At 37.9% G+C, this 26,069-nt stretch overlaps 4 protein-coding genes across 4 annotated transcripts; 2 read left to right on the forward strand and 2 right to left on the reverse strand.

Annotated features, from left to right (window-relative positions):
• Positions 1-3,323: 3,323 nt before the first annotated feature.
• GCK72_025563 (uncharacterized protein) lies at positions 3,324-6,738 on the forward strand (the record flags this gene model as incomplete). Its single annotated transcript, XM_053736392.1, has 10 exons — positions 3,324-3,485; positions 3,796-3,961; positions 4,538-4,643; positions 4,689-4,764; positions 5,003-5,103; positions 5,151-5,263; positions 5,586-5,689; positions 6,155-6,259; positions 6,364-6,531; positions 6,580-6,738. The coding sequence occupies 10 exons, from the start codon at positions 3,324-3,326 to the stop codon at positions 6,736-6,738; spliced, it is 1,260 nt and encodes a 419-aa protein (XP_053579958.1).
• A 583-nt stretch (positions 6,739-7,321) lies between these two features.
• On the reverse strand, positions 7,322-8,502 carry GCK72_025564 (uncharacterized protein; the record flags this gene model as incomplete). Its single annotated transcript, XM_003106198.2, has 8 exons — positions 7,322-7,422; positions 7,466-7,538; positions 7,590-7,676; positions 7,722-7,865; positions 7,909-8,016; positions 8,104-8,272; positions 8,315-8,400; positions 8,452-8,502. 8 exons carry the CDS (start codon positions 8,500-8,502, stop codon positions 7,322-7,324), a joined length of 819 nt encoding a protein of 272 aa, XP_003106246.2.
• A 9,561-nt stretch (positions 8,503-18,063) lies between these two features.
• Positions 18,064-21,417, forward strand: GCK72_025565 (uncharacterized protein; the record flags this gene model as incomplete). The annotated part of the gene is made up of 5 exons (XM_003106234.2): positions 18,064-18,640; positions 18,946-19,388; positions 19,442-19,565; positions 19,751-20,066; positions 21,345-21,417. The coding sequence occupies 5 exons, from the start codon at positions 18,064-18,066 to the stop codon at positions 21,415-21,417; spliced, it is 1,533 nt and encodes a 510-aa protein (XP_003106282.2).
• Positions 21,418-22,559: 1,142 nt separating this feature from the next.
• GCK72_025566 (uncharacterized protein) lies at positions 22,560-25,713 on the reverse strand (the record flags this gene model as incomplete). The annotated part of the gene is made up of 8 exons (XM_003106141.2): positions 22,560-22,808; positions 22,927-23,058; positions 23,102-23,225; positions 23,289-23,385; positions 23,674-23,892; positions 24,506-24,549; positions 24,668-24,769; positions 25,553-25,713. 8 exons carry the CDS (start codon positions 25,711-25,713, stop codon positions 22,560-22,562), a joined length of 1,128 nt encoding a protein of 375 aa, XP_003106189.2.
• Between the last annotated feature and the right edge of the window lie 356 nt (positions 25,714-26,069).

The raw sequence follows: 26,069 nt of genomic DNA on the forward strand, positions 1-26,069 counted from the left end.
TTAATGTACTCCCTAACCGCATATATTATTTTTTTTGGCGCCGCGCCGTTATTGTCCGCATGTTCAGTTGTTCGACTAACCGACTGCACTTATAGAGTAGCAAAGAGCTCAATTTTGGGGGATATGAAGATATAGAAGAGAGTAATGCATACTAAACGCTTTTTCTTTTCATTCATCACTCTATTGTTACTTATCTGACCTCTATGCTATGTGAGAGTCCTAAGATCATGACTTAATTTTATTTTGTTTAAACTAAAGATCACTCCAGATTCTCACGGTTTGATATGGATTCTATGAGTATTGTCTTTTTAAACCTGCAACTGATTTGAGTTATATAATAGTCATCTTTTGATTCTGACAAATTTATCCGTTATCCGAGACAGTCGATGTAGTTTGAAAGAATTTTTTCTAGACAACTACGTTTTTTGTATTTAAGATTTCTAAAATACTCAAAAAAATACTCGGTGTTAGTCAGAGTCTCGTTTTGAATTGTAGATTTCTGATTTCTTAGAATTCTGTCAGATATTCATCATTTTGTCAGAATTGTTCATTTTTATTTATTTTTCCATATTTTTTATTTTATCTGTCGCTCTTTATGACTGACACGTTTTCAATGCTACCAGTTATAGTGACTATTGTCACATCACTCGTACAAAAAAAATTCTTGTTTTCATGAATGAAAGTTTTTTGAATCTTTCCAAGAAAAAAAAACAAAAAAAACAATTCTTTGTTCCTCCTTCTTCTGGATTTCGCAGTTGGTTTAACTCAGTTAACACTGACACCGATGGAAACTTTTTTCGTCGTCATTTTTTGTGTCTATTCTTAAACCACAAAGCACAGTTAGACTAAGAAGAGGTTTAGGTTTTTTCTAGTTTCTTTTTCTCGGAATCTCTTGATTTCCTGTGATCCTTCCCAACTTTTTGCTCAACCTGTCAAAGAGTGTCGGCAGCGGAAACGAGAAGGGGGGGGGGGATGAAGGGGATCGTATTGCAATGAGTTGAGAAAAGAGAAAAAAAGATGAGAAAATGAGAAAAGAGTCGGGGGGTGAGAAGTGTGGACCGAAACGTTCTAACGTACTTGACACGTTTACTTGTTATTTCTACGTTTTTCCGCAAAAATATCTATCCGAAAGAGTCACAACACATCATGTCCCGAAATTACACTGATTCGGTGCAGGTAAGGAGCTAGAGATCAGAAGATGGCGGGGGGTGAACGTGGATTTTTAGATTTTCTGAACATTGCATATACATACATGATCAATATTCATGATTCAGCTAGTCAACATTGCCATATTTAGAGAATTTTGAAGTTTTTAAAATTTCACGAAAAATCTCAGAATTTCTGAACGGATAACATAGTTTATTGCGCAAATAAGAGAAAAAACCCACCCGGATGCTCAATGAGCTTGAGAATCAAAATAATTCCCACGAATTTTCTCACTATTGCTCTATTCCATTCCTTCTTTCATGCCAGAACATGATTTACAATTTTCCTTGCTCGAGAAAGTGCAAATTGACTTTTTTTGTTGTTTTTCTTATAGAATTTGGCTGTGTGCACTAGAATTAAACAGTTACTGCTATTGTTAGCAGGGTTTGTTCAGAATCTTAGTACATAATAATGATTTATTAATGTTATTTTCAAGACCTCCTGTTTTTTCTTTATGGCGAAAAGCAGAGATTCCAAATGAAATGTTTATAGTTCTCCGTCGTGTAAATAATTTTCTTGTTTTCGCCATCTCGTTTTCGGCTCTTAAACTGAAAAAAGAAGTATTTGACTGACATTGCACTTATATTTCCACTCCCGGGTATTATCCAGACTCCTTCATTAAACAAAAATTTCCATTTCCATTTTACATTTCTAGTGTCATCACAAAATAAATAATGTTCTCACAATGTGTTCCATATTATTTCCGATGAACACATTTTTGATGAACATCTTGATATCTAGATATCCAGGAATAATATATTTTTAATCAAATTTATATTCGAATATCATATCACCTATCATATAGAGGAAATTGCAATTTTCGCTTCTCCATCTAACACTCAACCGCTTCCATTCATTCGCATCCACTTCTTTTTCTTCTTTTTGGCTCCTGTTCATCGTCACTTCACGGGAATCCTGAATCCAGTCGACCGTGATCGAATCCTAGTTTTTTTGGAGGCGCAACGTTTCGGACATACAATTTTAATCAATTGTTGTTCTATTCAATACCAACACTATGTATTATTCTAATATTGTAACTTCTGCAAGTAATCTCAATTTAATTGACATTTCAAACACCAAATTCAAGGTGGGCTCAACGGGTTAACCTTTTCCCAAATAAGAAAGGGGATCCCTCAAGTGATGTCAGTTGTCAAATCGTATGAATAATAGATGGAAAAGCAAAAAATAAACATTTGAAACTAACCCTTTTAGAACTTAAATATCATACTTTTTTATTCTTGTAATTCGAATAATCTCTCTTCCCCTATCTATAAATCTGAAAACAAAAAAAAATGCACTAATGGGATACTTTGGAATATTTCTTTCCAATTTCCGGTCTGTAATGTGTCGGCTGTGAACTAACACACTATGAAGGAACTAGTTTTAAACTTGTTCGCCACAAGTTTCGTACTGTGTTTCTAGATGTTAAGTCATAATGATTCTAATTTATGACTAAGCATCAAAAACCTGAATTGAGTGTATAAAACAACACAACAATTAGCCAGTATTACGTAGGGTTCTTGGAAAGATGCCAATTTCGCAGTTACCATCTTTTCAAGACTCAAAAAATAAAAAATAAAATTGTTTGTTTTTAAACATTATTGTGTATGTAATAAGTTTTACCATCTATCATCCTTTATAACCTTTAACTCACTCCTCCGCTAATTTTTGACCGAAACAAGGAAGAAGAAAGTTCAGACAACTCAGAGGGTACCAAGCCGTCAAATTAGTGAGCAACATTCTCAAACGGCTAAAAGAAACTCTAGGGGGAAACGACGATAAAATTAAAGATGAGGGGAGGAATTGACTTTTTCTGTTCTTTTTTGGGTTTTACTTTTTTCCTCCTATCTTTATTTTAAACTACCCATCATCATCAGAATGATGAAGTGCACTCCGTTATTTTTTAAATGTTTTTTTCTTGAGAAGGATCATCGAAGAAAATGGAAAAAAATAGAAAAAAAATAGAAAATAGATTGGTTCATTTATCAATCTCTTGTATAGCTTTCCACACAAAAAATAATAGAAACCGTGGCCTCAAGAGGGTTCTAGCACCAACACCACTCCCACTCATTCTTCCCTTCATTTCTATTTTCTACTCAACTTGTCTGATTCAGGAAATGGTGTTACGAGCCATCGACTCGATTCGGGATAGTGTTATAAACGCGTCATCGGCAGTCAGCACAACCACTGTGCCACCGCTGGACATTCCCATGACCTCTATGAAGCCGCCATCAATTATTCCCACCGTCGAGCTGGTTCTAGGAACGATTACGTACTTGGTAAGCGTTTTTTTTCAAATCTTATTCATTTATCCCCATTTATCCGAAGTCTTTGAAAAAACGGGTAGTTTGTTCAAAGAAGAACTTGAGGAAGAAAAGAAGGCATCCGTCTTTCCATGTGATTATTCATGCTTTGTCTTGACTGACGAAGACGTGACAGACTAAGAATGTGTGTTTCTGTGGATTTTTGGACGAAATTGACAGAAGTTTTGTTTTTGTTAGTTTTTGAAGAGAAAATTTAAATAAGCACATATGTCGAACATCGAAGGGGGATCATTTTTATAAAACCACTATCCATTATTCATTACAGGTCATTATCGCCATGACAGTAGTTGGTAACACACTGGTCGTGGTCGCTGTCTTCAGTTATCGACCTCTGAAAAAGGTGCAAAACTATTTTCTCGTCTCTCTGGCTGCTTCCGATTTGGCGGTCGCTATATTCGTCATGCCTCTACATGTAGTCACTTTTCTTGCGGGTCAGTTCTCCATTCTTTTCCTTTTCAACAGAGTGTTGTCATCATTTATATGATACTAGGCGGGAAGCGCCATTTGACAACCGGATGCCCGGCTGCCAGCCCCCGGCTTCGTCATTTGGGTTTTGGTTTTGGGGGTCCACGAATGGACGGCGAATCTTTCTTTTTAGACAAAATGAGGGAGAGAAAGAGACTTGTGATTGCGTGAGTACTTCTTGCGAGCAATTGTTGCTTGAGTACCATGGACTTGAGAGCCGAAGAAAAATTGTCTCTAGTTTTTTTTGGGCAGAAAACGGGGGGAGAGAATCTCATTAAGTTAATGATCATTGTCTTCTTGAGACATCAGCAGAAAAGATGAGGTGCTCGAAACCTCGAAACAGTTGTCACCTGAAGTAATGAGAGGGATGTTACATTTCGATGTAATATTGCGAATGATGACAAGATAAATGATGAATTGCGGTTTTATCACAACCAGGTTACAAGCGTTGCACTAAATTCGTTGCGACAGGAGTCACGTAGAAAATTTTTTGAAAAAAATTTAAAATCAGGGGTCGAAAATTTTCAAAAAAAGTGTTTCAGGTGGTAAATGGTTACTCGGTGTTACTGTATGTCAGTTTTTCACAACCGCTGACATTCTTCTCTGCACATCATCCATTCTTAATCTGTGTGCAATTGCAATAGATCGGTATTGCGGCAAACAAAGATTTATAGCAAAACACGACATTTCCAGATATTGGGCTATCCACAATCCAATCAACTATGCACAAAAACGTACAACCAAATTCGTGTGCATCGTCATTGCTGTTGTAGGTTTTTTCTTCTTCAATGTACTAGTCATTACATAGGGGGAAAGAAAGAAAAAAGATTACCTTCATTTGTTATGGAAATGTAGAAGACAAGGAAAGAAAAAGAAAGAAAATCGTCTCAGAAATGAATGAAGGCAATTGCTTGTCTTTCTAAGGAATCAACATTTAGCACATTGTTTTTGACTCACTATTCTAATTCAAGGGATCTTCCTTACCACACAAAAAAAAAATTTTCCAGGTTTGGGCATTGTCCATGTTAATATCAGTGCCACCGATCATCGGATGGAACAACTGGGAAGAAAACATGATGGAGGATAGTTGTGGGTTGTCTACAGAGAAGTGAGAACAGTTTTCTATCCGTCATAATTTCAAATCCAAATTTCCAGAGCGTTTGTATTATTCTCGGCAGTCGGCTCGTTTTTCCTCCCACTCCTGGTCATGGTTGTGGTGTATGTCAAAATTTTCATCAGTGCACGTCAACGGATCCGCACGAATCGAGGTTTGTACGTAGGCGGATGCAAAAAATAAGCAAAAACCTAGTGAAAAAAGTAAACCCAGAAATGCATGCATAAAGTTAATCGAATTTACACCAGTGTTGCCGAAACTTTGCAGCAATGGACTCTTTTTGTTCTCTTTCTTTTTTCGACTCAACGGACAAAGTACATCTAATAATAAAACATGAATTGGAACAAAGAAAAAGAAATGGGAAATAGTTGAAATATTAAAGATCAAAAAAAAAGTTAATAATTGAAAAGTGAGGGGGTTAAGTGATTCCAGATCAAAAATAGAAATAACTAAAATTATATTCAATATTTTTTCAGGACGAAGTGCATTGATGAGAATCCAGAATGCAGAAGGTGACGACGACTACAGGAAAATGTCGATTAAGAGGGCGTCCGTGGAATCGGCTAGAACGTCGAGCAGGGTAGGAGAGAAAACTCCGTTGGTGGTTGCTGACGGACAAACGACTGTAACTACTCTTGCCGCTCAATCCGTTAGTAAAATGAATTGGTGATCTGTTTCCGTTTGTCCGTGAAATATTATACGTATGTCTATTTGTCGCATCGCATTGTTTTTGAGTTCTCACGGCTTTTCACGTTGTCCAAATTATGCATTTTTGTTGGAACCTAATTGTAAGAATTAAGTTGAAAAATTGATTTATGTTCTAGAAACAGACGGAGATTGTGAAATTTCTTTACACAAGAAATTTAGAATTTTCTGTTATCACACTGATTCCTAACACTCGATTCACTGCTTACTCTAAAAAACTTTCTTTTTTCATACCACGGCAATAATCAGTTACATCTTGTCAGTCCCGTGAATAACCCCCAACAGCCACTCACAACGCTTCCTCTGTTTATATTCATGTTATCATTTCTAAATATTTTAGACAGATGGAGGTAGTCTGCCGAAAGATGAAACAACGAAACATATGAAGTATCACAATAATGGTTCGTGCAAAGTGAAAGTCAAGGAGTCGAAGGATGTTGAAGAAGTAATTATTTTTTTTAGTTGATATGATATCAGGGTTGCACTGGGTTATTATTCGATCAATCTGAAATGGAAACATGAATTATAGTCAAAAAATTATATTTACAGAATCCTACCGCAGTACTTAGAAAACGTGAGAAGATCAGTGTGGCCAAAGAAAAACGAGCTGCAAAAACAATTGCGGTCATCATTTTTGTATTCTCATTTTGCTGGTTGCCATTCTTCGTTGCATATGTCATCAGGCCATTTTGTGAAACTTGTAAATTACATGCTAAGGTGAGAAAAGGATATTCACATTATTCGAATAATATTTGTAATTTCCAGGTGGAACAAGCATTCACATGGCTTGGTTATATCAATTCTTCACTCAATCCGTTTTTGTATGGTATTTTAAATTTGGAGTTCCGAAGAGCATTCAAAAAAATTCTGTGCCCAAAAGCAGTGTTGGAGCAGAGGAGAAGGAGGATGAGTGCCCAACCATAATTGTTACTTTTCATTCTACTCTACTGTTTCATTTGGTCTGGTATTTGGTATATTTGGTAGTTTTCCAATTTCATCTCAAATTGACAATGTCAATAGAATATGTTTTGTTTTGGGAACCGTTTCTATTATATTATTATATTATTATTTGTTGCTTTGTAATTAATTATAATATTATGAATTTGGGAGCCTGCTATATTCTCGGCTGGCTCCTGAAAGATCTCGGTTTGTTTTGTGAACCAAAACCATAATTCTAATTTTCCAAAAAATTCCTACTGGTCTAGCTTTCCCTGAAAACTTCATTTTTGCTTGTGAATTTTGTTTGTATACAAAATAAAGATTTTTATTGGTATTTAGAACCTGAACTGTGTTTTTTTTTCGAAGAAATAATTTATCACACTACTCTTCTCTGACCATCAAAACAACAGTTCGTACTTGATGTCAGTTGTTTTTTACGCTGTAAACACACAAAAACACCAAAAAAACAAAAACTACGAGAAACCAGTTACAAAACTATTTTTATTTCAAATGATTTCATTTTTATATACAGAAATGTTACAAACTGATGAGAAATAGAAGTTTTAGTTTAGTGTACCAACTTCAAATTACGTCTTCGATTCAATCTTTGCACAAACGTCGTCAACTCATTTTTCACATCAGCGGGTACAACTATATGACTGATATCATCTGAAACTTTAAACTTCAAATAAAATAATTATAGATTGGGTACCTCGTTGTACACTCAACTTTCGGAGAGCTTGTTTTGCATCGAAACTTAGTTGCCGCATTTCTTGCTCTCTTGCCTGAATTTGAATTATTTTCTCTATTTTTTCAAGTTTTCAAAATTTAATCACCTTCAAGACTCTCCTTCGTTTTGTTGCCCAACGATTATAATCTGAGAGTTGTTTTGACGTTAATAGTGACACCGCTAGTGTTTGGATCTGTAAAAATCATATCGTGATATAAACAATTTTAATACGTTATACCTTCAAAGACCTCAAACTCTCACTAGGAATATCCTGGTCTTCCCAAACCTTTTGGAATTCACTTTTCACATATGGACTCGCTGATCGTAAAAATGGGGCTCTGACACTATCAAACTGCATCATGGCTACGTCGTCAAATGTGGTCTGAAACAAAAAATAAAGGTCTGATTCTCCAGAAAATGGCTACCTGATCCAGATAGTCATCACTATCAGCGTCATCTGAGCTTCTATACTTTTTTGTAGGTGTTGAAAAGGTGGAAGCAGAGAGAAGAGGTATTGGGGTACCTCCATTAGTCTACAATAAGAAAAAACATGAGTTCAGCTATTAATTGATCTGATGGACCTTAGCACATAGTAATTAGAATAATTATTCAAAACTTACTCCAATATGATCGTAATCCGGATCAACCGCTGACTCTGTAGTTGTAGATAACTCCCTAGCTCGGTCGCTGTTTGGAGAGGAATCAGACTCAAAACTTTTTATGACATCCAGAATATCATTCTCAATCTCAATTTCTTTAAGACATGGTGTACCTGGCACATGGTTCCGCCTGGAAATCTAATATAACATTAAAGCTAGTTGTAAAGCTCACCATATTTCTCGAATCTCCTCCCGCGCAAAGTCAGGGAGCGTTTCCAGGTTTTTAGGGAGCCCACATTCTCGTTCGGCTAGTGTTAGCTAGAAAAAAATATTTAAATGATACCTCTAACATAAGCAAAAAGCTCTTACCCTGAAAAATAAAATTTGGCCAATAAATATGGCAAAAATGTGATAGCTCATATGTGGCAGATGGTATTATGAATAAAAAGAAGAGGGAGTGAATGACGAAGAAGTATAAGATGACACAATCCAAAGAGAATATGTATGACTTGAGTGGCAGGAATAAGACGAACAGGTAAGACCACCTAGTCTCTGTTGCTACAATATATCTCTCGTTCTGTGTCTTATTTTGGAGAAGTGCCAAGTTTTGAAACCAGTTGTGTTGTCTCAGATGTCTGGCGCGTGTTCAACGTAGAGATCTTTTTTGGCTGGTGTCTTTCAGATGAGGAGAGAGAGAGGAGGGGCCTAAATGTGAATGTTACTTGCAACTTCAACTTTCTTACATATATTCCCAAATCACAGTATCAAGGACATAGCCAGTGAAAGTTCTAGTTTTTCAAGCGGAAGGACACATTCATATACACAGACACGTCAATTTTTCCCACTGTAAATGCGGGCGAAAACCACGTAAATGCTTGATGATGCCAACAAGAATCTTGTACAATTAGTGACTGCCGTCACAAGATTTGCAAAAGCTTTGCTTTCTTGCTTTCACCTGCCATTTGCCCCCTATTACGTCGGTTTTCTTGTGTACTTGACAGGTTTTTTTCAAGATGAGTGAGGATGCGGCAACCACAGAAAAAACTGAGGAATTCGTTGGAAGAATGTGTTGACAGATTAGGTGAATTGGGAAGGCAGGGATTGGTGGAAATTGTGGAGATTGCAAAGGCATCTGGCAACAGGGATTCTAGACTGTACCTGAAATTTTGTTAGCTTCAAAACTGACAGATGTTTAAAACGGTTATGCGTTTTTACTTTGGGCCCGCTATTTTAACTTCGGGCTCGGTTTTTTTGATTTGGGCCTGCTGTTTTGATTTGGGCCCGCTATTTTAACTTCGGCCCGCTGTAGTCACATACAGTCAAAAATTTAGTTTTAAAACTGTTTGAATAACGTTTATACGTTTTTTTAAATATGCAAATACATTAAGTCTGAAACAGAACTTTAGTTCTACAATCCCTGTCACAAGTTATACTGATCCGATTATAAGGTCAATTCTTTTTGTTTTATATAAGTGTGATGTGATTTAATTGAATATAATGACAGAAAATGTTTTAACATAAATTTTATTGAACAACAAAACTACTGTTATATTCATTTTTTTAAATAATAACCATAAAATAACAATTTATCAGGATGAGATGTAATTCTATTGGGCATGAAACATGATTCTGAAAAATTTTGGCATAAGTTGTATTGAATAACAAAACTACTATAGCTATATTCAAATGTTTTTAATTAAAAACATAAAATATCAGTTGACCAGGAACTATTCCACCGTCAAAAACAATAAGGTTATCTTCTAAAAACATCAAATCGAGATAAAATCATACTACAGTCGGTTTATTGTAATAAACTTCTTCCCAAACTAGGTTCATTCTGTTTTTCTGCCCACCACGAGTGTATGTACCTGACTCATCAAAAGCAATCTTACCTCTAACAAAGAAAAGAAAATGTAGAATTCTATCCGATGAATGATATTTATACAGTCATCGACAACCTTTACACATAAGCAAACAGATCAAAATTACACTGTATGATATTTTTAGTTTTTTTTTCACACTCCACTCATTTTGTACAGCTTTTTTTCATTATTCATTATTCTTCATTCTTCATTTCAGTTTTTTGTATGTTTTTATAGTTGTTATCGCCCATCATTGTTTGGCCATAGGGGACGCGCTTATGTCTTGTCTCCACACTGCCCCGCTTTCTTTCCTTCCCTCCTCCGTTCTCTTTCTCGAGTACTCTTGGATGCGCGGCGGTCGCGTAGCGGTTTCGTCCTTGCACACACGTTACTCGGATACCACCACCCGGCGCGGATCCTTACCTTGGCTTTTTATTCGGTTTTTCGGTGATTTTACTTTTATTTGAAGTATTTTTCGCAATTCTCGAATAAAAAATCTTGTGTTTTTTCGATTTTTTCTTGAAAAAAAATCACAAAAATCACTTGTTACAGAAAGACAATAGTGATTCAACATAAGCACTCCTGACATACACTGCTTTCGCCCGGCACGATTCAAACGGAACCGAGGTGAGCTATCGATTTAAAAAATGATATGCAGAAGAGACAAGATTCGTTTCTGTACAAAAAAAAAAAACAACTGCTGCAAAATCGAATCGTATTGTTATTTGCCAACCATTTGTTGGACAATACACTAGCAAAAGTATTGTCCCTTGCCTGCTCACTTTTGTCGTTTACATTTGGTTTGACAGTTTTTTTCTTGTTTCTAACATTGCTTTCTTTCAAAAACAGTTCCAATCGCTGGTCGGTGAAGTGATCGCTTAAATCGAAAGTAATTCTAGTTATAAAACGTAAAACAATGGGAAGACATTTAGAACAGACCAAAGATGAACACCAATGATCACAGTTTTCCAAGAAAACAAAATTATGTTTTAGGTTTTCTGCATTTAATCTCTTTATCAGATTTCAACTAAAAAAATTAATTATTCTAATTTTATTCCAGCCGTCCACTTCACACCACCTAACCACTTATCATCCGACCCATCGCAATTTCGAAAAAGGTAAGTCTTTTCATTTTGTAGCAAACAAGTTTTGCGTTCCGAACAAAAACAGCGGAGGTTTCATTCACCATGACCTGAAAAATGAACAGATTGTGAAAGACAATATTGTTACATTTTCCAATCGATGTATTACGTGTCAAACAGGCGGGGTATGGTTGTAAAATAAAATTTGATCAAATCAGACATATATACACTACCATACCGACCACCTACAACGTATCGTATCGTACCCAAAACTAATAGACACAAGAAGCTTTGTACTACGGTAGTGATAACTTGTTATTAACGATTCAATCATTGCTTGTTGGTCGGCATTCTCTAATTGTAGGTGTTCAGTGCCCCTTCCAACGTTTATAAGAAAGCAAGCCCCAGACACCGTTGTTATTCTAAATTTTCCATCTGCCCACCATCTGTCATCTTTGCTTACAGAAGAATCCCCTTTCTCGGTTTTCCCTAACCAATTTTCCGTACGTCGTGAAAAAGCATTGAATCGGATTGAATTGGGATCACTGGTCACCGTCATCCACGGTTTAGATTAGTAATTTTTGTATCGGATTTGCTCGAAATCCACTGTTTGTTCACCGGTCTTGCACTTTAGATGATGAATATTTTTGTGTGACTTTGGAATGGAATCCTGGAAAAAATGGAATCCTCGTTTTTTGTATTCCTCTGACTATACGACGATGCTGGCTTGTATCATTTTTTATTTGATGCATTGGTATCAGATTTCATTTCGTCTTAAAAGACTCAAGCACTTTCATGCTGCACTAGATTTTAGTTTTAATATGTCAAAGCGTTGCTGCAATTTACTTAAGCATTTAAAACTTGATTTTTTTCGAATCTTCATTACTAAAAAATATCATTAATAATATACTGTATTAGTTGTTTGATTACTTCTCTGAGATAGAGCTTCCCTGTTCTCTCATTGATAAGCATTCTCATTTCATTTCCCAAAAACCATAATAATCTGTTTTCTTAACTTTTGAACTCCGTCCCCTGTTTGCATCAGAGATCACGTGCACACTGTTTGCATTGATCTCTCGTTTATCCTCCATTTCGTACCCCCCTCGAATGTTTCAAATAACAACAAGAAAGACAAGAGAGGAGTTCCATCGTCTTTTTTCGTTGTTCTCAGAGTATTTGTGAGGTGAATGAAGAAGGCCGAACCCCGAACGACGGTATGATGTGTGCGGCGTCGAGTGTCGTCTACGGAGAAGGGGTTCGTCTCCCGGGCGCTCAACACTACGCCGCTCTAGGTGTACATGCCTGTATTTAGGCAATAAAGACACTGAACGATTTGGAAAGAAGAATGAGAGAAAGAAAGAAAAGGAGCTTTTGAGATCTGCGTGTTAGCGGTATGTGTGTGAGAGAGAAACGAATGTTTGCTCGCACCTTGAAAGCCGCCATGAAAACGAAATACATGAAAAGAAAAACCGGGGGGAGAGAAGAGAAGAGCGAAAAATCAACAAAACGTGGGTGGGTGTCTACGTTTCGATTCTGTTTTGTTTATCAGAGCAAAAAAATGGAAATGTACCCATTTTGGACTCATTAGGGTGGTAATCTTCGACAATTTTTTGATTTTTATGGTTTCTGTAGATAGGATGTTTGATTCTCAGATTTAGCTCTAGATTTTCAAATTCCTCTCTTCTTTTCATCTGCCGTTACATCTGCCGTTTTATTACCTGCATAGCTTCCACTTTTTTCTCTTAATTACCTTCGTACATAAGTTGCACTGACCTTCCTCTGTAGCCAGCAAATTTTCTTAACGGCCCCCTGTTTTCCCTCCAATTTTCCCTTCCATATTTCAAAGCCATTGTCCTTCGTACCAGACATCATAGAATCATAGAAGAATCGAAAAAATATAGACCTCATGAGAAGAAAAATCAGCGCAAAGATAGAAAACGAAAGTGAATTGGAGAAATGCAAAAAGAAGAAGCATCAGAAGTATTTATTATTGTCGGTGGGGACCCGAACAACGAGACAAGTACGACAATGAATTCTTTATTTCCCCTTGGCTTCTCGTTTTCGATTCGATTCCTCTTGATCTTTCTGTCTGACGCTTAACCTTTCCCTAACGTGAAGCTACAAAAAAGAAGACGACAACAAAGAATCATCATCATCAAGGCAACATACAAAAAAAATAGACACCCCTCCAAGAGTAAACTTGGGGGGAGAAGCTTTGCCGCACCACAGCGCAACCGCGCGCAATCTGTTGCGTGTCGTGTTGCGTCAGCGGCGTCATAGAAACTTGTCTCTTTTAGCCTGTCCCCCCCTCTTTCCATTTTTCCCTTTTCCCCCCACCATCTCTCTTTTCACTCTCATCAAATCCCGCTATTCCGGAAAAAAACGCGAGAAAGTGGTGGTGGCGCGGTGTTGGGGCGAAAGAGGACGACGACGAGACTGTGTTGTATATCACTGTTTGTATCTATCACCCCCACCCCCACTCTTGTGGTTCTGTGTGTCTGTGACGGGCTCCAGAGTGTGTATTCCTGAATAATATTCTTGTGACGTCTGAAAATTTGGTATTAGTGCTGAATCACTGAATCACCAACAAAACTGGCGAACGACTACAGTTATATGCTGTTTGTTCCCGGAAAAGGGCTATGTAAGTGTTTTCTTATATTTTTCAGTTGTTTTCTTTTCTATACATAGTGACATGGGAATATAAAACCATAATATAAAAATGGTAGTTAACAATGAGAAGTATGTCCATGATAATAATTATTATACTCCCTTGATAGCAATACTAGACAAAAACAAAATGTTTTGCCTCGAACATGCACATTAGGTATATTATAAAAAATATATAAAATTGTCAGTCCCTCGGAGTGATATCTGAATAAAACTGTCTACACGAAGTCATCACGAAGATCACTTTCATCGATTCCATTCTATCCAATGGTAATCTATCCACAACGATCCCCCCCCCTCCCTTTCTGTCCTTCGTTTTCATTTCATCTTTATCCGATCGCTTCTCCTTTTTCCTCCGAATCTCAGTTTCTCAGTTCACTTTCCCTTTCACATGCCCTTTTTCTTTTCTCCGCCATTTTTCCATCATTCCGAAAAAGTGCACGTAATCTAGATTCCTATCTATTGGGTGAAGCCGCCGGCGCTATGTGTCATCGGATTTGAATTCGAAATTTGTATTTTGAATTTTAGATTTTGGATTTTGATTCTGTCTTGTTAGTTTGGAATTCAGAATCCAGAATTCTAAATATCTAGAATCTTACTTTCAAGTCGAAATTCCACAGGAAATTTTTCTGAACAATGTTTCTTTGTCTCCTTTGTCCGTTTTCGGGTAGACCACATGATTTTTCGTAGTTTCTTTTTTCTCATTATCTCCATTTGCCTTATCTACGAATAAACTGTTGATGATAACTTCCCTCCCTTTCCCCCCACCATGATTTATCATCAGCAGTCGATGTTGTACCGTCGTCGTGCCATTCCGTATCAGAAACGAGAACGGTTCGATTCGTTAACTTCGGAATTCTCGTTTTGGCGTGTGATTTATAATTTTTTTACAAAAAAAGGAATATAGCAATAGTTGAAAGTTTGAAAAGTGACAGAGAGAAAAAGGGAGAGAGAGAGCGATTAAGAAGGAACAATCGAAAATCGAAAAGAGCGAAATGTGTACCAGATGGCGGGTGCGCGCCCTTGTCTATAACCCGTTTAGGCCCTCCGTAAAGGGAATGAAAAAGGGGGTAGCAGAGGGAATGAGAAATAGTGAAAAGAGAGAAAGCTTCAAGGGTGAGAGTGAAAGAAGCAGAGAATAGTGCAAATGTCTTCAGCGTTTTCTTCTTCGTCTTCTTTGTTGTCTTCCGCATCATCTTTTCTTTTATCGTCTTCAACCTTCTCTTTTGTATTTCTTTCTTTCCATTCCTTTCAAAGTTTTAGCGTAATAAGGGCACCTTTTTGGCGCCACATACAGTATCTTCAGTCATTTTCTCTTTTTTCTAGTTTTTTTTAATGTCTCCCTTAGTGTCGTTCGTTGACTTTTCTTACGGTGGGCCGTGACAAATGAGATAATTTTTTGTAGACTGTTGTCGTGTCGATTCGTTGCTTCAAGGTGACTTCCTCATGTTATCGACTTGATTTTTATTCTGCACCCTCTTGACTTCTAATAGCAGCAATGATCGTGCACGTTTAGCAAGTTTTCGTTAGTATACCTAACGAATTTGAACAACAAGTTTCCCAATCAACTAGGTGCACCCCCTATATTAGTATCTATCTATTCACATCAGTACATACATCAGTACAACATATTGAGATCACTTGGACTAGTGTATAGACTCTCGTACTTTGTGAAAGTACCGGAAACAACACAGCCAGATGAAAAGTATAACACCCTTTCCGCCCTGAATTTGCACTTTTAAATGCGGTAGTACTACGGAAAGAAGGCGGGCGACGGACGCAGACGCAGCACACACATGTATGTATTCCAGCACCATCTCCAATCCGCCTATCTGGTTGTGTCTAGTTCATGTTGTCTCCCCCCAATGCGTGCGTGTATTTGAACAACCTTTTCGAATTGTCCGCACCCTTAACTGTTTCTCTGTTTTCTCTTTTCGATTCCACTATCGTCTTTCACGTCGCTTGCGCCTATTTGACTATGATATGGGGCGGCGTTTTTGAAATAAAAAAAATGAATTGGGATGCACTTTTGCTCTCTCCAAGTGCTTATGTCAGTGCCAGCGGCAAGGACGGCATTGGCGCCGTCGGGGTCTAGCCCCTACAGCTCTCCGTGTCGGTGTGATGGGAGATGAATGTGGGAGGGCGCCGGTGTCCTCGACGATCTTTTTTTTGCGCTGTTCTTTTGCGATATTCCCATTCGTTCTACGCTTCCACAGACACACACACACACTCATTTTCAAATGGAATTTTCGTTTTCCGCGCAGGGTGGCCCTGTCCCTCTGTCCCCTTCTCATCCATATTTCTGACACACACACACACACTGTAGCTGAAGCAGCAGCAGAAGCAAAAGCACCCAGAGCGCGGGAGACCGGTTTTCGTTTCCACAAGGCGGGCGCTGCGCGGAGGCGAGCGCTCGTCCCAAATGTCCTTAGTCCTATCCCCTCCATCTATCTCCTCTCCCCCTCCCCCCTGTCTGGCCTTCTCCCACCATCACCAGTCTGGTCGTGGAGGTCTTTCTCTCACGTTGTATGTATGTATGTGCTTCTGCCTGCTGCGCTGTTAGAATGAAATGGAAAGTGAAAGAAAAAGGGGCGGGAGAGAAAGCCGAGGAATAGACAATTCAGAGAGAATACAGAAAACGAAAGGGCTGTTTCTGTCTCCGCGCCGCAGCCGCACGGGGCGCTGCTACGCGATCGGCAGGCGCGCGCGCTTTCGATCTACACTCGCAGACACCACTAGCCATCTTCCCGCGGATCCCTTCCCTAGGCCTCTCCTACACCTCCCGCAAGCTTCACTTGTTGTGCCTAAAACCTACGCCTCTCTCACTCTCTTCTCATTTCTATCAATTTGTTTCACTAAGTCTCTCCTTGGTCCCTTATTCCCTCTCTTTACGCGCTGTATACAACCAGCAGAATGAAGAAGACTACGCGAAGCGACGCACTGCCGCCGCCTGCAGCACCACCACTAGCCTTTCCTTTCTATTTCGCCCTCTTTTCCACTTTCATCGCTTTTCCTTCACCAATCTTTTCACTTTCCAAACTTTCCAAACAGTTTCTTGTACAATTGCACTTTTGTTTTCATCGTTTGCACAAATTTCATTTTTTCAACTTGACTATACCAAGTTTTATTTCTGCGCGTTAGGTACATTTATTGCTGTACGGTATTTTTTTCCTGATTTTAATTCTAGGCAGAAAGTTTTGATTTTCGCAGTTCCAGAATAAAGGAAAACATAACATTATGAAAAAATATCGCAGAAAACGGATTTTCTAAGATTCAGTGTGTGTTTAGTTTTTCATCCCTGAAGATTATACCTCCGATGACTTAACATCAAGAACTTCCCCCTTTTGTCAGATGATCGGACTTTTTTTCTTTTTTTTCCGCAGTTAGTTTGAGAAGACGTCGTTATTCGTTATCCACCTAGGACCCCGAACCCATCCATCTTTTCTTCCATTTACCTATACAGATCAATTTTCGCTTTTTATTTGCCCAGTCAGTAACGTGATGTTTGTTTCGCCTCTCATTCTCCTCTTACTATTTTTGATCGCAAAGGTCGCTCCATCGCTCACATTCATTTTCCAACTGATTTGCCAGGGGGACGCATGAGAGAAGAAGCGAGGTGACAGGCAGCCTAGGCGAAGAAAGAAAGAAGAAGATGAACGCCTGAAAACACGTTTTCCTCTCATTTCGCATTCGATCGTTCCCCCATTTCTCCGCCTCCCTCCCCTCACTTTTTTTTCGGCGGCAAGGTTAGATTGCACACGTCAGATGTAAGAACAAAGCACTTTTGTGAGTGTATGGTGTCTGTGTGCGTGTGAGGCCATTTGCGCACTTGGCACGAAAATCTAGTTTTCCAACGCATTAAAAAAATGTGAGATAGAGGAAGAAAAAAAGAAAAAAAGAGGCGCCTTCCAAAAAAAACTCTTCCATGTTTTATCTTTTTTCTTTTCTCTCTTTCCTTTCCTTATGTAGAAAAAAAGAGAAAAATAAAAGAACATACGTTACTGTAGCATTCCAATGCGAAGAAAGCAATTAGTCACCTTCTTCTTTTAAAAACGCCCCCAATTTTTTTAGTACCATTTTTAGTACCATGTTCTTCTGATAATATTACTGACAGTATACTAGTTTTCTAGTTTTCCAGACAACACGTGTCGGTGTTGTTCTAAAAACTCAACCTCATGATCTTTGACTCTACGTTATCACTGTCTATTTTTGCACGATTCCTTTCACATGAGTTTCTTATTATTCATTTTTATACTCTTTCTCTTTCTCTCTTACTCTTACCGTCATTTAACTCTTAACTGGACTTTCTCATTTTCCGAATCCCCAATTTTTAGCTGGAGGGTGTCTGTCCCGATTGTGTACAGAAGTGTATGGCGACAATGAATAACGATGTCACTGCAATCTGGCACAACAACACCACACAACCAATGGACACCACCGAGCCAGCACCAATAAACCAGAATCCCGGTGAAATGGGAGTGATACGGTTGTCTGAGGGACTACTATTACCATCTGGAAGTGGTCTGGAAGATCTGAGCAGACATCCGTTGTTGATGGCACAAGGAGTACATGGTGAACACCATCCACCACGGCCGCTTCAACACTTCCCACTCCTTCCTCCTGCATTACAACAACATCTACATAATCCATTATTACAACAAGCACTATTACCACAAATTCCACAATTACCTCAATTACCGCAGTTACCGCAGTTACCACAACAACCACTACCACAACTCGATCCGGCTCTATTCGGCCAACCGTCCAGATTCAATTGGCCACCAATTGATCCGAACACGATTGCTGCATTGGCACAGGCTCAACTCGCCTCGTCTCATGCGCAATTTGTTTCTTTGGCTCTTACACTAGATCCGACTCTATTGTCGCACTTTTTGGCTACACAACAGATACCACCACCCGCTCCGCAGCCATTAGTGCACAAAAAAGGTGAATAAGCTGAAGGGGAAAAGGTCATTGAAAGGGAAAACTGTGGCGTTTGAAATAGAGAAAAACTTGATTCTAATCGTGCTAGTCAGGCAGAGGCAGTAAAACGATGAATGCGTTTTCGTTTTGCGTTATGCATCAATGCCAAGGACAAAAACGACTGAGGGGAGCTTAACTACCATTTTTTTGAATGTTTGAAATAAAATCATTATAGATTAGATACGGTGAAACCTCCCTGTGAAAAACAAAGTAATAACTACAGTAACCCATTGTCAATTATTTATTCATAATCTTTTTTTTGTTTTCAGCGGAGATGGAACTACGTGTTGGCAATCGTTTCCGTCTAGGACGCAAGATCGGAAGTGGTTCGTTCGGTGATATTTATTTGGGTCAAAATATCCAAACCAACGAAGAAGTGGCGGTGAAGTTGGAATGTGTGAAGTCCAAGCATCCGCAACTCCACATCGAGTCGCGTCTCTACCGAATCATGCTCGGCGGCATCGGAATCCCTGAAATACGCTGGTGTGGTTTAGAAGGCGACTACAATGTGATGGTGATGGAATTGCTTGGTCCATCGCTTGAGGATCTCTTCAACTTTTGCCAAAGAAAGTTCTCGTTGAAGACGGTTCTCTTGCTCGCCGACCAAATGTTGTCCCGTGTTGAATTCATTCATTTGCGAGACTACATTCATCGTGATATCAAACCGGACAACTTTTTGATGGGTCTCGGGAAACGAGGAAATCTGGTCTATGTACGTTAATTGTTCTCTATAGAATAGATCCCCACTCATTTCCTTTTTTTCAGATAATTGATTTCGGGTTAGCCAAACGTTATCGTGATAGCAAATCTCAACATATTGGGTATCGGGAAAACAAGAACTTGACTGGAACTGCCAGATATGCTAGTATCAATACGCATCGTGGAATAGGTACGTTTACAAAAAGAAAGAAGAGAAATCTATGAAGAACCATCTACCGTAACCCTCCTTATCTATCCTGATTAGTTTTGAAGCGAAAGAAATACGTGCGTTTTAATTCAAACAACGAAGAAGTGACCGTAATACTAACCTGACAGCTTCCAAGAAAGAAAAAAGTGCATTGCTTACGTTTTCAGAACAATCACGAAGAGACGATATCGAGTCTCTTGGATACGTGTTTATGTACTTCAATCGTGGAACCCTACCGTGGCAAGGACTGAAAGCCGTGACGAAACGTCAAAAGTATGAGCTGATATCGGAGAAGAAATGTTCGACAAGAGTGGAAGAGCTGTGTGCCAACTACCCTGAAGCGTTCGCCCAATACCTCAACTACTGTAGAGGGCTTGGATTCGAGGAGCAACCGGATTATGGATTCTTGAGAAGCTTGTTCCGTTCCTTATTCCACCGACAAGGATTTTGTTATGACTATGTTTTCGACTGGAATACTTACAAGTGAGTTACAATAGGAAACAACAAAAAAGACAAAAAAAAAAGTTTTGCTTCAATTAAAAAAACGTTTCTCTTCATCTAAACATCTAAACATTTAAACCATCAACTATTCCAGATTTGACATGCAATTTTAACTGTAAGCCAAAAAAAGTTCTATCACACACTTTTGTTGTGACGTGTGTGTCTTTTGTCTGCATTTCTTTTATTTCTATTTCTTATTTTTATTTTCTTACCACTCTGCTTTATTTTCTGTCATTCCTTACCAATATGTAGTATAGCTTTGTCAGCTTTGTTATTTTCTCATTCCTTTAGCATATATAATTTCTGGTTCGATGTCATGTAACTGTTGTGTTGTCATGGAAAGGCTTAGTAGTTATGTCTAGAAGTTCGGCTTTTTGAATAACCATTAAAATCATGTTCATAGATCAATGTACTCATTTTAATTTATATTACCAATTCTACTGACACGCTTTGTGTTTTTACAGGTTTCGTCGCAACTGAAACTGACTGATCGCATTGTTTGTCTAAAATCTCTTATCCAATAGGTTTCTGACCATCTGAGCCACCAGAGGTAAGAATAGCAGAGCACCCACCGCACGCAAGCACCAAATCACATACTCCTAGCACGTGTCCTCGGGAAAGAAATCACTCACACTTGTCTATTTTTAACAACCATCTTAAGTTCAACCAACGAATGTTTTGTTAGAAGCAAACTTGTCTCGGCCCGGCCCGAAGTTTGAAATTCAAAAAAAAATTGAAGTTAATTTTTAAAATTTTTGAAATACATTTCCAAAAACGTCGAATTTCTGTCTATACTTCAGAACTCAATCAAAAGCTAGTTATGCATCGAAAAATTTGAGTTTTTCAATGTAAAATCTTCTAAAAGTGCAAAAAATTTGAAAATATGTTGGTACCTTTTTTTGAAGCCGGGCCGTGACAAATTTGAAAAGTTTGGTTAAAAGGTTTAGTCAAGGGATAACAAAGCAATTCTAATTATTTTTAAGTTGTCTTTTTAGACTCTAAATGTTTAAACCTTAATTTTAAGTCAGATTTTTAAAAACAAAAATAGCGTTTATCTTTGAACTCATAATAATGAAACATCAAGTTTTATTGTTGAAAAGAAGTTATTCCGGAGTTCTAGAAAAAAATAAATGAAATTATTGTGTTTTGTTGTACATATAAAAAAGTTTTTTGAACGTAGATGTTTTGAAAATCCACTGTGCAGTGCACTATTTCCCCACACGAAAAAAGAAGCATTTCCTAAATCCAATCAGATTACAGGTTCTACAATGAAAGTATGGAGGCACGGAGCAGTTTCCATCCGTCAGGATCTAATCAACCCCGTCGTCACTAAATTTATGAACTTCTCACTTTTCCTTCTCTCTCTTTTCTTCCATTTCCAAAAAACTCAATCTCGTAAAAAAATTTTGTGATACTACCCATGTTTCATCTCCTTTCTTCTTATTCTTCTGTCATTCAATTCTCCTTGTTTCTCTCTCAAAAATCACATTTTCAACCTGTTTCTAGTATTTTGCATCTCGCCTTGCTCTTTTTCAATCCCTCTTCACTTCAAGACACCACTCATCCTTTTTCTTAAATCAAAAACTTGTTTCCGTCTCATTGATCTTTTTCTCAGTTTTTATATTGTAAAAACATTTTTTTCTCTCTTTTTCCTTATGCAGCTTTTCTTTCTTTTGTACGAGTTTGGGTTTTCTCTCCACTTCTTCTTTTTTTTTTACTTTTTCAATCACCTCTTACTTCTTTTCATATTACAAAACATATATACTAGATCATAGGATTTTGAATATAACAAAAAAAAACTGCCCTTTCTCTGAACTCTTTTTGTCGAAAATTTCTCTCTGTGTCTCTCTTGTATCCTCATTTGTACTCATCTATTTTATAAATTTACCTCATTATATCTTGATTTAGGAAACAGTAATGTAAATGTCTTTTTTATAACGTTTTCCCTCCCCGAATCATTCCTTTTTGCACAGAAAGTTTCCACAAGTTCATTCTTGACTTCGCCGTGTGTCTTAAATTACCCCCTAACTTTTCCCATGTGTTATTTTCTTTATTTTCCAATTCAGTGTACTCAATTATGCTTGATTAATGTGGTTTTCGTATTCTTAACCGTCGCTTCTGCGGGTGAAGAGACCTACTGTATCAAATTGTGACTTCCAATTTTCAAATGTTCTTTTTTCTCTCACAACAATTCACCTTTTATTTTTTAAGACTGGTAAAGTTTTCATTTTTCTCTTTATTCAGTAATCATTTTTCTGTTGTTCAGACAATAAAATCTTTTTTTTTCAAAGGAAAATCATATTGAGCAATTGTTAAAGCAGAGCACACTACGATGAAAGGAAGTGAACCAACAATGGGAAGATGACATCAAACTTCTACATTACAACTGAATTATGGAATATTATTACATTTACAAGGAATATACAGAATATGAAGTAAAGTAATGTTCAAATTATTTACAAAACCGAAAACGCATTAAGGGTACATCTTAATGCTTGCCACAATCTCTGCTGCAGTTTTGCTTCGTGACGTGCTCTTGTTTGCCATCTGAATTGCAGATGGGAACAAATTGCATCCGAGAAAATCCTTGACGTCTCGCCAGATTTGCGCTTGTTTTCGAGCGCTGTTCGCAATTATTTGGTTGGTTCGAACACGTGAATAGCGGTCGAACGTCTCCCCGAGAGCGTCCTCAATGACTTCCAGTAAAGCTTCGCGCTCTTCGATCTGGAATAATGGGAATAGAGAAGGAAAGCATTTGAGGAATGTATTAAACTAAGGTTATAAACTAGAATAAGCATAAAATTGGTAAACTCTTTAAAAAAATAGTTATTAGGTAACTTACATCTTGCAAACTTGGTGGTATATCACTCTTCCTCCGCGAGTTGATCACAATCGGTGTCGACTCAGTTTGAGTTGACCGAACACAATTTACATTCAAAAACTCCACGCTTGCAGTGGAAACATGTTTCTTACTCTGTAAACACCCAAACTATACGCATACCACAATTCCAACTGACCGTCTGAGTCGCCATATCCTTCGAACTGCGTGAAGATGTCAAAACAAAACTGTCGCTCGTCGGAAGTGGAGATATTTCAGCTTTAGAGTCCGCCCTGCCGTCCAGGTCTTGTGCAGACTTTGACCTTAAATATGAAACATGTTGTAAATGTATTCTGAGCCGATATTAATCGTCTCGCGATACCAACCTTGGTGGGAAGGCGACTTCTAATGAATTTTTCAGCGGTCGATTTATTATCACTCCGTTTTGACGGGAGTCAAGTGAGGCGAAAGTCCGTTTTGGTCCTGGAATAGAATTCTGGATTGAAGATCATGTGGCACATAGAAAAGTAGAAAAATGAGGTAGCTCAAATCACAGTGACATAGTATAAAAACTACAATCAGGTCCTGAATCATCCTATTGTTAATATTAAACTGCTGTACGTCATTTGGTCAACTCAGACACCTGACATGAGCTCTGTGATTTTAGCCGTTCTAAAATATGAACAAAGCAGTCTATAACAATTCTGAATCATCAAATGAATCATGTTAAGATTCTAAAAAATACAAAAAATGAAGTTTTTTCTAGCTCACCAATACTTTTGTGATGCACAGCAAGTGCATCTTTCAACCGAACTCCCGAATAGCTTAATTTCAGAGAACTGTCAGATTCAGATGACGTTTTTGATCTTGACAACTCTTCCATGATTGCTGAATTTTTCATTGACGCATCTGCTCTTCTAGATCTTGTCGTCTGTTTTTGTACATTGTTAAGTTGAGGGAGGGACACATCTTTTTTCTTTCTCCGGGCACCTGGAAATACAGGAATTATACTTTTAACTGCTATGCCTAAAACATTCTAATCTGGATGCTCTCTTATAGTAAAAGTGCAGACCAAAATATAGATCTGTGAATAAATCCCCCCTGAAAACATTTCTGCGAAAAAACAAATTTTCAATCCGATCTAATTCATCTCTAGGTATTTGAATAATCTCTAAATTTGTATATCTACTAATCTCTAGACACAGATTATTTTGACTTTTGTAAATCCCATCATTTAAAAAATGAATAATTCTTTTCCGTTCTAAGAAGACGAAAGTCATTCCGTCATCAATAATTTTTAAAAATCTCTCAAAGTTTTTCCATAACACCCCTGCTTTTTTGTCTCCACATTATTCATCATATATTTTTCACATGCCATATCATATGCTCATAACATAACATAGAATTTTTAACATGACGCACCACCAAATAAAACGATTAACACAGCCTATATGTATGTGTGTCATCCGGATGTGCCCTATGTCTTCTAGACAACATGACGTAATCCCTGTCACGGAAGAAAAGTCCGAAAGGTTTCTTCATGTCTTTTTGAGAAGGTTTCATTCATCCTAGATAAAAAATTCAGGTCACACTGAAAACCTACCTTTTTCCATTCCATTCTCCGCGTCCTTGCCTTTGTAGAGAACCCTACAAAATTGTAAAATGTTATGACACCTATCTCAGACAGTCACAGTTACAAAATGTGTTTTTTTTCTTGCAAGATCTATACAGACCACAAAAACGGAAATGATCGAAGTTCACTCACTGTTGCGACGTCGGATTGACTAAAGACGGTAGATGTGTCGCTGCAGTCATTGCCGAATCTTTTCCAAAGCCGTTTGGAGTGACGTCACCAACCGGAATCGGTCTGCAGACGATAAGAGATGAGAGATAGTTTTCGAAAACTTTTTTTTCTGTTTTGTTTACTGTAGGTGTCAAGTTTCTTTTTCTTTCTATCTTTTTTTGCCTAGTACAAAAGTTTTTTGAATGAGTAGGAGATGGATAAATAAATGCCAAGGACAGTTGGCCTTGGCAATGAATTTGCCAAAGATGGACTGTTGAGATCAAGAGTCGTCTTACTAGATTAGAATTCAAATTCTATACCGTTGAAATACTATATACCTCATCATAGTCCGAAGAAGTCACAATCGAGTCAAAGTAGAGAGGATTTGGTGAGAGACTAAAATCCAAAATCCGATTTAGTAATGAGAAGATAAAAAATTACAAGACGGTGACGGTGACGGTGGACCAAGGCGAAAAATAAGAAAATAAGAATATACGGTGGTGGTGATAACTCAAGGATAATCTTGAGCAGTTTGTTTACCCTCCCCGCCGAAAATATCGGAGAAGAAAAAATCGGAAAATAGAGGGATCTTTTGAATAAGCACTAATTCTTTTCAAATATCAAAATGGATCAGAGGGCTCACAAAGGAAAGGAAGAATTGAAAAGAAAGGGGGTGGGGTTGGAGGGACAGAGTTTAGCTTATGATATGAATTTTTGGAAGGAGAAGTGGATTCATTTCGTCTACGAGTAAGGTTTCCACTATACTCTAGAGAAGGGTGTGACATGTTGAGTGCTTTTAAAGGATTGTTTTCTTTTCCATGTATTTAGTTAGGATTCAATTTTTGCCATATACGTCCTGAAACTTACGTATGAAAGTGTCGAAACCGATTGACCCCGCGAACATCCGGTTCATACTTTGCTCGTATTACAGTATTCTCAATAGCTTTCCCCACCACTACCAATTCCTTCTTCTCGATCGCGGCCACTCGTTCTCTAACTGATGTGCCATGCGGACGCAATACTGGCATTCGATACCTCTGCTGAGAATTCGTGTTTTTGTCCGTTTCCGTCTTCAGGAAAAAAAAAGTTATCGAGATAAGATATCTTTCAATGAAGTGGGTGGGGTGAGGTTATGTCTGATTTACTGATTTACTGATTTGGCGAACAGGAAGCACCTTGAAAGAAAAAAGTAGAGAGGGTATTGCAAATTGCATTGGTCAAGGTATCAACTAAACAAAAAGTGGTCAACAAGGAAGGAACAAATCTTCGAAAATGTTCGGTTTGATAATTTCGAATTTGCGGTTAAAAAATTGGCTACAGTAACCAAAACGGTTCAGATTATAGGAAACATGCATTCAAGGGCTAGAGTTATCAAAAATAGTTG

Source organism: Caenorhabditis remanei, chromosome X (assembly GCF_010183535.1).
Source record: "Caenorhabditis remanei strain PX506 chromosome X, whole genome shotgun sequence".
Lineage (NCBI taxonomy): Eukaryota > Metazoa > Nematoda > Chromadorea > Rhabditida > Rhabditidae > Caenorhabditis > Caenorhabditis remanei.